At 36.1% G+C, this 12348-nt stretch overlaps 1 protein-coding gene across 42 annotated transcripts in view; it reads right to left on the bottom strand.

Moving 5' to 3' along the window:
* Window positions 1-12348, bottom strand: part of KCNMA1 (potassium calcium-activated channel subfamily M alpha 1) — a 421949-nt gene that overhangs the window by 147385 nt on the left and 262216 nt on the right. For all 42 annotated transcript variants that reach the window (XM_039727452.1, XM_039727454.1, XM_039727456.1 and 39 more), the window contains 2 exons: window positions 5414-5489; window positions 636-711 (listed from right to left, as the gene is read on the bottom strand). In XM_039727452.1, coding sequence (XP_039583386.1) covers window positions 636-711; window positions 5414-5489 — 152 coding nt within the window. The remainder of the gene's footprint in view (window positions 1-635; window positions 712-5413; window positions 5490-12348) is intronic.

Raw genomic sequence — 12348 nt, 5'->3', positions numbered from 1 at the left:
TAATACTTTTTTCAAAAAGCCACCCACTGTTGAGACAGAATTATAAATTTGTCAGTGGGAAAGGAGTGTGCCATCTAAAATTTGTTCCATAGCAAAAAGTTGGAGTATTCCAACAGTAGAAAAGCTTCTATTGAAAAACAAAGGAAAAAAATTCCAAGCCCTAGAAAATAACATCCCCTTGGTCTCGATGTAATATTTAAGGGGTGTTGTACTCTGTTGGCTCAAAAATAGAAAAGGGTATTGTTTCTAGATTGAAATGCTACATTTGCCCAGAGTGTAAAAATACGGTTCTACGTGAATGAGAAATACATAATAAATTGAAACACTCAAAATCTCTGTGCAACTTTTTAAGGGCGAGCATTAAACGACCGATACCACAAGACAAGGAGGGGTTGGGATGCACTCCCGCATGGCTGGGCGCAGTTTTGCAGCGGCTGCGGCGGGAGGCTCCGCACCGGCCGCACGCTCGGGGCGCTGCCGGGCGAGCAGCGCCCTCTGCCGCTCCCCGCTCCGAGCCACCCGAGCTCGGGGACACGGACGGACCGCACCGCCTTCTACTGCACTCTGCCCAGCGCCACCCAGAGCAGCAGGGAGGCGGCAGAAAAAGCCAGTGAAGTGTTCCGAAATGCACTCACCAAATGTATGAACCCAGCTGCTGTCAGCCACGTGCTGATAAATATAGAGCACAGATTCACTAGCTTGATGGAATTGCTGGAAATAAACAAAGCAAATAGGAGCTTAGTCTAGAATTTGTCACATATTTTTTATAGGTACTTGTATACAACTGCAAACTTTAGACTCAAGAAGCTGATGATTACTTCCCAAAAGAAAGACTTCCTAAAAAACATATTCAAAAGTTTATGTATAAGATCTATTATTTTTCCTTTGGAGAGTTCACATTTTCATAATTTAGATAGCTTGAAAAGAAAGTCCCAATACATGAGAGCATAAAGACAAAGAGAAACCTTAGCTACATCAGCAGTTAAAAACAAACTAATAGAAATAAATAATGCTTTTTCACAGATGATGTGGTTGCCTCTCAGTACACTCAGCTCTTCATTTATCACTGCTATACACTCAAAATTATTCACATATAAATACATAAAAAATCCATGAGAAAATTATGATTCCAAAACTAAAAATCTAAGGTATTTTACAGTTCCTGTGTAAAGTCCTAAGTATTTTCCATATTATTCTGCTTGCATGAGCTCCTATAGATCTCTTTAGGGAAAATTCACATGAAATTAGAGTATTTCATACTTCACACTCACATTTTTCTCTAAAAAAAAGGACAAAAAATATTTTAAACCCACCAAAAAATCTGCAAATGCTTTTTAGTCTCACTAAGTAGTATTTGCCCTATTCTAGCCAGAAGGGATTTTGAAACAAGGACCTCAGTTCAGCAGGAAAATACCATACTTCTTCTGGAAGAAATTCAAATAAAACCTGCTCCCCTTTCTTCTCAGAAAAGTCACTATCATAAGAAGGATATTCAACACAAACACAAGGAACTGCTGTCCCTGTATGACTGTGTTTAAACAATCTTACCCATTCTTCCTTTTGAAAATATCTATAAGAAGGTATAATACCTCAGAAAAGATCCCACAATTACCCTTCAAGCAATACATTAAAAAAATATAAAAATTGAGAAAAATTCACTACCAGTGTTAGCAGTAGTAATTTTGTGGTAGAATTGATGTTTCTGTTTATAATCACTTTAAGGACAATAAAAATGCATTCTTCTATGAACAAAATTACCTGTAAAATTAACCAGTACAGTTCCTTAAAAGAATTTTTAAGGTACAGATAATAGACATATGGGAGTACAAGAAATAGAATATGACTGGGTAATATGACAGATGATGAAATGAATACTGTACTCAAAAATAAAATACTGTATCAGCAGTCTTGACATTACTGTTCACCAACATCAACATATATTCCCTATTTCTCTCTTTCTTAAACTATGGTTGATTAAAGTCCCTATTTTCTTAATGGTAACATTTATAGCGCAGGAACCTAACCAATGGGTTCCTAGATTAAACAAAATCCTAGGAGTGATGCTGATGCAAAGCTCCATTAAGAAAGGCTGAATATCTTCCTTCACCTGAGCTTAGAACACGAGATGTTCCTGATAAAAAATTCTGCGTCTCTTGGTCTCTTCATATCACTGGAACACCCATTAACAGTAACTATTTACATGACTTGTTTGGTACATTTTATTTTTGAAGATTTATTAACACTGTGCCTCGTCTGTCCTCTATGAAATACTCCCTGTGTTTCTGCCAGAGTCTAAATATAGATGAAGGATTAGTCATAAACATTTTCTCCCTCTTTAAGCTCTTTCCAACATCTGTGCAAAATCCCTTACTGTGAGCCCTGCCTAAGCCCCTGCAGATTTTTTGAAAAATATTAGAAAACAATGAAGGAGAGAAATTTTTCAACTGAAAACTGTACAATTCAATTTCATAAAATATGGGAACAAAAAATCTTGAATAAAATACATTTAATTTCAAATTAGGGAAACAAACAGGTCCTTGGCAGAGTACAGGCTTTTAAAACGTCACTCTAAAATTTTGTTTTGTCTTACAGGATCTTTTCAAATACATTTAGGTTTTCTTTTCAGATATTCTAATAACCACCTAACACTTTGCTAGTCTCCTTACTGCCTCTGGTTTTGCACTGTGCAGCTTTTTTCACTTGATTCCAGTTTTTGGAATGGCCCTTCTGCTCACTGTGTAAATAATATAATGTTCCTTTGATCCTCATATCTCAGTCAATAATTCCAGCAGTAATTTTCATTTACAGGTTACAGTAAATGTTTTTCTTTACTGGAGAAAAGAGAAATGGAGTAGAAAATTTCTCTGAAATTTCAAAAAAAATATTAAAAACACAGCAGTGCCCAGTATATCCTATCAGTTTCTCATCTTCTCAGTTGTTTTGTATTATTAATGCCAAATGCACTGAAATGCCTAGGTCAAATTCGTTCCATACCTTTTTCATATAAGTACATATCACTTCACACAGAGAACTCTTTTCTTTTGCTGAATTTTTAAACAATAAAAAGTACTTTTTTTCCCCTACTATAATTTCAGAGCTAGTAATGATACACTAAATTTTCTATCCCAATTCAACAGTTCAAGTTTTGTCACTGACTCTTGGTCTTTATGCTCACAAAATTCTTAAAATTTCAATAAAAACTTAGAAGTGGATTGCAAAAAAATGCTAAAATATCTTAATTCTAGAAGATTTTTAACCATTCCTGAACAAAACAACACTGCAGTAGGGAGCCAAAAGCATACAATACCATAGAAGACTTTAAAGTAATAACAAATTTCTAAGGCCACAGTATGCAATTGAAATCATTGATTGAATTTAGGGAAGCAAATTTTATTTAAATAATACTAGATTTGTTGAGACTACTAGTTTTACTGCTCTAACTTGTACAAAATTTTTAAAGATTCTCCATCTATCACAAGGGATCAGCACACTTTATTTTTTTAGGAAACAAAATAATTCAGAACCAGAAGCTCTCAATTAAAGAGTATTCTGGTACTGTAATGGAAAATGTGTGTGCAGCACATGAACTGCAGTTCTGATGGTACTTCAGAACACATTGAAAATATGAAAATTTCTCATTGAAGGTAGCAGTAATAAATGAATTTTCTAGCTTGTTGCTTTCTAAAAGCTAAACTTATGTAACACATTAAAAGAAACCCCAAGCACTTCCACAATAAAATTTAAGTCAGGTGTAACTAGAAACTTTTAAAACAAATTGCATTCTGTTAATTTGTTTTAATTTGACACATCCATTAAAAAAAAAAAAGTTTTGTGAACATTGCTGACATTCCAAATTATTCAGGTCATTTCAGGTTATGAGTAAGACAATAAAGAGAGCAGACATGACTTTCTGCTACTTTACCAGGAACTGGGAGAGACATAAAAAACTATTTTGGGGCAGTGACAATTTTTTAGTTAAATAATGTTAGTGATGACCTGCTAAGGATGAATTAACTGACTAAACTGAAACTGTCATAAAAGAAAGTTTTGCTTTACAGGCTTTCACTAATCAACATTTGAGGTTTATAGATATTTTGACAGGCGTATAAATAATCACAGAGATTACGATATCTAATGTAAGAGTAAATTCTGCAGAAAAAGGCTATTTCAGTGGACAGGTCAGTCTTAAATAAACCAGCTCTGAGTACCTTGAATGTGATTAATGCACATTTATGGATCTGGAATTTCACAAATCCCCCACTAATGAAGGGGTTATTAGCTTTTATCCAAAATCTTTGAGTTTATGGGGCTTCTCCACTAAATGCCATTTCTGAATGCCATGGCAGGGCTGTTCTGCATGTTAAGTCTTATTCTCCTTTCCCATACTGAGGATTCTGAGCTATGGGAGTTCACCTTACATTCTTTGATGTCTTTGTTTGACCAGAATTGGCTTCCTTCCAGTAACACAACTAAATTCAGATAGTGTGAGAGCTTTACAGTATAGAGAATAGTTTCAAGGTTAAGGGTTGAAGAAACAGCTGTTTACTGTGAATGTTTACAAATTTCAGTACCTATTTTCCCATTGATACAAATTATCACAGCAAGAAATGGATTTATGTGAGGACATATAAAGCCCTCACACATCTATAGCAACTGGTGCAGAGAGGGGAAGTTTTCCAAATGGAATTGATTTTACAGTAATTATTGGAAGATGGGTTCAATACTTCCCCCAGAGCATTTTAGACAACGGTGACAAACAATGTGACTTCAACTGCAAGGCATGGGATGGTTTCTCTTTATTTCCTTCAAAATGATCTTTTCTCCAAAATTGTGCTTTTCCTGCACAACATTGATGTATTGGCCTATTAATAGGCCAAAGAACCAGTAAGCCAGAAGGTTAATTGGAGTATTTTAATTATTATATGGAAGAAAATCTAAGGATAATGAATGCAATATAAAGATAGCTCAGTGTAAATTTAATGTTTTTGATGTGAAAAAAGATTCTCAGTTCAAAAAAACTGGAAGAACCACAATGAGAATTACTCAAAATAATTTTTAACTGTATTCTTTTGAATGAATTTTGATTTCAGTTTTTTCAAGACAGTACAACTGACTACATGAAAAGAAGCAATGTTTAATCTGTACAAAGCTATGTAATTCATTCTGCTTTTCATTTATCAACACATAACCTTGCTTGGTATTTCAAATATAACAGTGCATCAATTAAAATGATCACATAGCAAAAGATGCTGTCACTGACAAATCATTCATCAGCAGAAGAAGGTTTAAAGAACAGATAACAAGTGGGGTTTTTTTCCAGAAAAGAAAATCATATGTTATATGGACCCCAAATCAAAGCCATTTACATTCTGTCACCAATGCAGCTAAATCAGCATGTACGAAAAAGTCTTACCTTGTTTTAAGTATATTCAGAAACTGCAAGATTTCTGAAAACTGTATCAGTCTAAGGGCTCTTAAAAATCTTAAACCTGCAGTAAAAGAAAACAAAGTTATAGTAAAGAATAATTGAAGTTGTAACTGCATATCACAATGACAGTGATCAATTAAATCAACACAGGTAATATACAAAATGTCAAATACCTTTGAAATGCTCTTCCATATTTAATTGTTCAAGGATCCTTAACAGGTATTTTTCAAATTGTTTTAAATTTATTTCCCTAATAACAGGTTTATCCCACCAGGAAGTGTTAATTTATGTAGGAAGCAATGGAAGGAGACAAACAGGCTGAAAGCTAAGGGGGAAAAACCTCACTGAGGTTTCTGTTGGCAGTTGCAGTGCACATGTCCTTCTCCTTCAGGCTGTCAAAGACACAGGCAGGTCTGAAATATCTCAGTCCTGCAAGCTCCCACGTTGCTTAGTGAAAGATAACAGATCATGGGCAAGAGATCTGATAACCTGGATAAAGTAGACTGTATATGCCTGATTAAATTTGGTAAATCTTAATGACGTAAAATCTTTTACAGTAATAATGCTCCCTATCTCCACTCTAATTTCAAAAACCTCATGCAGGAAAACAGAGAAATCACAGTTTTTCTCTTAAAAATGGCAAATTTACTATAATTCTTTCCGTCAGTCTATAACTATAGGAATACATTACATATCACTATTTTTAAAAGTATTTTCACAAAGAAATAGCATTTTTATGTTTAAATCACATTGCGTGCATAGCAGTTCCCAGACAACTAAAAAGTCAATAAGACAAAGAGTGTGTGTGTAAGAGAAACCAATCAAGAAGATTAAGGGCTTAAATTATTAAAATAGTCTTAGGCTGATAGTAAATGATTTGGCTGCAGACCTTTGGCATATGAATGAAAGTACACTCTGTACTGTACATATGCACAGCTTATAAAATTAAAGTAAAGCATGAAGGATATTTTTTATTAGAGACTACAGCCAGGAGTTACATAAAAGTTGTGTAATGTGATATTGCAACTGTTACAGGAAGGTCCAGAGCAGCTTCTTCTCATACATTCTCTTTATTGACATCTATTTTACCCAACTCCAGTGCAGGAAACCACTTTTTATTTCTAGAAACTTAAGGAAATACTGATCCTGGCAAATATATAAACCTGGTCACAACTTTCATCACCTCACTGGAATAAGAGGTTCCCCTCAAGCACAAAGGTGCATGTGGCAAGATGTGTTTAAATCAAGACATTTTTCCTGCAGTAGTATTGGAAAGTTGTTAAATAAAATATTTGCTCTTATATTTTTCCTTTTTAAGACTCCTAAGTAGTGTTAAAGTACACTCCTGTCAATTATACAAAGTTTCTTTTTAATTACTGACTGTGGGTAACTCTGAAAATTAATCACAACTTGCTAAATGGATTCAGGGACCTAAATGAAAAGCAATAAAATGAAGCTTAATAATGCTAAATGTCAGACACATTTGCAATTAGAGAATGATAACTTTGGATCATATTGCTGAAACTGTGAAAGACACATCCTTCTGTTCCACTTCCAGGAGTTCCCACAGCTGCTACTCCTATCCAAAGAGATGTGGTTAGACAGGGAAGGAGAGGATCCTTACTAGCAATCATAAACCTTCCAGCTTTTTCATCCAGCTGCTTTCCTCACTTGGTTCCCTATAAACTTTTATGAAAAATGGCTGGAGTGAAAAACACTCTGCCTCTAAAATATTTTGCATCTGAAGCTAACTAAAAGACCAAGTTAACCATTGCTATGTTTTAAAAAGAAACCTGAGAAACATCTAAGTTAGCAACAAAACCTCTATCTCCAAACCTTATAAGGGTTAAGTTACATTTTAATAGCTGAGACATCAAATGATAGAAGAAAAATACTATGGGTTCAATGTGATTTTTGTGGAGAAAGAAAATCATTATAGGTGGAGTTCTGCATTTTTTTGCTTGGACAGTTTAACTACAAAATAGGGCTGGCGTTCAATTATAAAAGCCAAATTAATCACTACACCGCAAGTTAATTCTTTCCAGTATCCTGAAATTTCCTAGGCATGAACAGATCTCCTATTATATTCCTATATGTATTTAATTTTATGGGATTTTCACAGAACCATACAATAGTTTGAGTAGAGAGGAATTTTCAAGGTCATCTTGCCCAACCATCCCTGCAATGAGCACTTAGATCAGGTTTCTCAGAGGCCTGTCTGGTTTGATCTTGAATGTTTCCAAGGCTGCGGCATCTATCACCTCTCTGGGCAACCTGCTCCAGTGTTTCACCATGCTCATTGTAAAAAAATTCCTTAACTGTATTCTAAACAACCCTCTGTTATATTGAAACCATTACCCTTTCTTCTATTGCAGCAGGTTCTGTTAAAAGGTCTGCTCCCTTCAGGCACTGACAGGCCACAATAAGGTGTCCCCAAATTCCTTTTTCCTCCAGGCTTAACAACTCCAGCTCTCAGCCTTTCCTCACGGAGAGGTCTTGCATCCCCTTTTTTGTGCTGAGAGCCCCAGAGCTGGACACAGAGCTGCAGGTGGGGGGATCACAAGAATGCAGAAGAAGGTAGAATTTCCTCCCTTGCCCTGCTGCCCATGCTGCTTTGCATGCAGCCCAGCACACAACTGGCTTTCTGGGCTGCAAATTCCCATTGCTGGCTCATGTCCAGCTTTTCATCCACAAGCACGCCCAACCCTCAGCAGGGGCTGCTCTCAACCCCTTCCTCACCCAGCCTGTGTTGGCTCTGGGGGTGGCCCCAAGCCAGACACAGAACCCTGTCCTTGTCGAGCCTGAGGAAGCTCCCACAGACCCTCTTCTCAAACTTGTCCAGGTCCTGCTGGATGGCATCCTGTCCCCTCAGGCATGCCACCTGCACCACTCAGCTTGGTGTTCTCTGCACTCTTGCTGAGGGTACACTCAAATCCACTGTCTCACAACTGATACCCCTTTCAGGCCTACCCTCTTACTGAGAATAGAAACAGTTGTTATTTGTTCATGCATCAAAAATAGAAAGCAAAATTCACTAATAGCAGCACTAACAAAAATTTCCCCTTTCCCAAAGCTCTTTCAGCTACATATACAAATGTATACAGCTCTCTTTCCTTAGCAAAATTTGGGAATGTGTTTTATACAAGTGGAGAAGAAGAATTTCTTTTCTTATTAAATACCTACAAAACTGTTTTACTTTTAAGTGATATAACCAAGAGTTGACATATGATAAGTTTCTTATGAATTACAGTGAAGTCCATTCTAATTTTGCACATTTCATGAACCCTGTCTGCTAAAGTTAATTGTAAACTGCTAAATAGAATGCACAGGAAGTGCTCGCAACTTTCTCTCCCTCATGCAACTTAACTTTTTCTTGGCAAAGTTTTGCATTTGAATTTTCTTATGGGATCTGACTAGAATAGGATATAATCTGCTATACTACAAATTAAACAAAAAAAAGTAAGTACCAAAATATTTATTTGCCCCAAAAATCTCTCTAATAAGAGAAAAAATACACAGATAAAATAAAAGAAGGCTCTCTTGAGTTTCTAAGTCTCCTGCTTCTAAATGGATGACTAAAATATGCTTAGGATTTCAGTTCATTTCAGCCCCAATATCCAGAACAAAGCTAAGATCTTCACAGATATCAAGACCAGAAAAAACTTTTAAGATTGTAAACAATATGAACAGACTCATTAAACAATGAGACAAAGTGTTTTAGTCAATAGTTTTTGCCTCTAGTACAATAATCTGATTGTAGGTATGATGAGCCAAATAAACCTTCAACTCTTCCACAGGATTATCTTCTTACTGCAAAAATATTTGTTTAGCTACTGTGTTGCCTGTGCAGCAAACAGACAGTTTTCAAAATACATTAAAAATATAAAATATCTGTGTAATATTATTTCATACCACAGTGTTCAACCTAAAATCTGTAAACAATGGTCACTAGGAGAGGCTGCATATTGCCAAAACCCCCTGAAATTAGTTTTAGAGAAATCAGTTATCTGTTCAGTAGGAAGACTATACCATGCTGAACTACCAGGCTACATCTAGAATATAGCAAGAGTACTTTTTTCTGACTCTTTACTAAGGACCCAGAAAAGGGATGGATTCTTTAGAACAGAATAGTGATCCTGCCATGGCAAATAAACTATGTGCCAGTAGCAATGCAGTTTCATCAGAAAATTATTTTAGCTATAAAGTTTACAGCAAAGTAAACAGGATTATTTAGAGCTTTATTTGACTTTAAAGGCAATAGGGTATTTTCCTGTCTGTCAGACAGCTTTGCACTCTCTTTGCTGAACTGATGCTTTCCACTGGACTAATATACAGAAGCAGGTAGGATTAGCTATAGGTTGGAAACTCCAACCCACCTGTTTCCCCCCACCCCACCCACCAAAAAAAAAAAAAAGGCAATGTCCCATTTTAAATCTTTAACGGAAAAGGCAAGGAAATCATGACAACGACACTTATATGATTTAAATGAGATTCTAATAAATAGAAACAGGAATTGGGATATTTCTTCATTCAACATGAGAGGTCAATCAACAAGAACAGCACCAAGCATTACACTGTTTCTCACCAATGAGATATGTAATTCCCATCTTACTGCCTTGGGCTGCTTTCATTTTTTTTTTTTTCCTAATAGACAATACTATGTCCAAAATATTGGTGTAAGGATTCAATACACAGAGATTCTGTTTACCACTTCTATTCCTGACAAACCATTTACCCATTTATCAGAACAGCATCTTCATCAAACCTATCAATGGCTACTTCCACCGTAGATTTTATTAAGACCACACATTTTATTGAAGTCAGAAAAAAAACCCAGAATCCATATTTAGGAATATCTTTGAGACACAGGACGGAGGGATAATTTTAGGATGCAAAATAATCCCATTTTGAACATCTTCAAAGAGTGCAGCAGAGTTTTCTGAGATCTTACTCCCTGTCATTAGGCTTGAAAATGTAAGTTCAAAGAAAAAAAAGAAGAAATATAATAGAAGGAAAAGGATCTGTCATTCCTTTGAACCAACCCAGACAAAATATTTTTTGTACATTTCCCTACCTCTGTTATGCAACAGTACAAGTGGGGAGAATAGCCTACAACATGAAAAAAATCAGTGCTGTATGACCAGGACAGTAAAACTACAATTAAGTTTAGAATAAATCTCTCTGCTGCACATTCCTTTAACTTGCCATTACACCTTTGAAATAATGACAGCAGTTTCAAACAAAATGTCTTGATAACACCAACACTGCAGAATATTACATTCCATCCTTCAATAAAGTGGATTTTTTGATTCTAGGTGAACAATGAACCCCTTTGCTGGGAAGATAGGAGTACATTGCAGTGTGTAAGTTTGGGAAAGAATTCTTCCTACAAAGCAACTGCAAAGTTGCAGCTTTGCTTTAAAGTTGAAAAAAAAAAGAATACCTTTTTTAGAAGGTACAGTAATACTAGCACCAGAGACAGTATAAGAAGCTACAGTTCTGCAGAAAAAGTTCCGTTGGACCTTACCCCAGTAAGAGCCGACCCTATAACAAGACACCAAGGAGTTTCGCAAAGTACGTTGCTCTTCCTTCTCGGGGATATTATGTCCAGGTTTGACACGATATCCATTTTTGAACAATTCTCCATGAGATTTTTTACGCCTTCTAGTACTTTTGTACGCTTCTGTACGCGTGCCCCCAGAAGGGTTGTGGTAGACTAGAATCTTGCTGGGAATCATGACTATCTTCAGCTCCAGAAGCACTGCAGGGAAGTACTGTGATGCACTCTTCAGTCACAGCATTCACTAACAGCAAAGATGGTCATATATTTACCCTTCCTTCTGCTAATTCAGTATCAACATAGAGAGACAGCTCAGAGTCCTTTCTTTAACAGAACTTCTCTTTGGGAGCAGATTTGTTTAACTGGACACAAGATAAAGTTCCCCTTTACTGGTTGTTATCAAAAGATAATTCAGTGTAATCTATTTCATTTCCGTTAGCTTGAAATAGAATGAATTCAAATACAAAACTCAGCCTGACAAAACAGGCTATCACAAACTGGATGGGCAAAACAAATCACAGAAGCAAGCAGGCAGCGCAGATGCTCCTCTGATCCGAGATGTATTAGAGCTTAAAAGCCATCTTCTATCCGGATATTACCACATAAGCTTCTTTCAGATGCATCAAAGAACCACACCCATTGATTCAAAACCCACAAACAGGGTGCTGTTCACTTGGAAAGAACAAGTACTCTAGCAAAGAATATAGTTCTTATAATATATGTACTTAAAGGGAATTGTTTTCTGTGTATTAGATTCTTTGGCAAGTTCATATGTCTGTTTTCCAGTTAAAGTTAGTATGCAGAAGGCAGAGGTAATATAATCAGCCAACTCTTACCAGATTTATCCTAGATGAAATTAAAAAACCGCCAACAAATAAACACAACAGCCCTTCCTCCAACACCAATTAATGACAGCTATCTTACTGAAGAAAAAACAATTCAAAACAAAACAATTTAGCCATCAAGCATAAGTACGAAGAATAGAGTCCATAGCTCTCTCAAGCAGACTTGCTCTATGAATATTCACAAAACTGGAGTTTTGTTCAGTCAGCTATCACCTCATTCAATGGATGAGGCTCTACAAATTAAAAGTAATCATCACCTTCCATTACATATGACAGATTTTCTTCATGAATTTTCCTGCTTTGAGCATAATACACAAACTCCATTGTGTAAAGGTATCTTCATTTTGAGGAACATGATTATCATTTCTTTTTTCTTTTCCTTTTTTCCCCTTGTTTTTGGCCTCAGAAGACCCACAAATATAGCAATGCCATCTGGAGTACAATGCAAAGCAGACACAAAAATAGGCTGCACCATGTACTTATATGAAATACACAGGATTTCAAAGCATTTTGGA

This window comes from Passer montanus, unplaced genomic scaffold (assembly GCF_014805655.1).
Source record: "Passer montanus isolate IOZ18808 unplaced genomic scaffold, ASM1480565v1 scaffold61, whole genome shotgun sequence".
NCBI lineage: Eukaryota > Metazoa > Chordata > Aves > Passeriformes > Passeridae > Passer > Passer montanus.
Note: the sequence above shows the minus strand (reverse complement) of the source record. Positions and strands in the feature narration are given on the sequence as shown.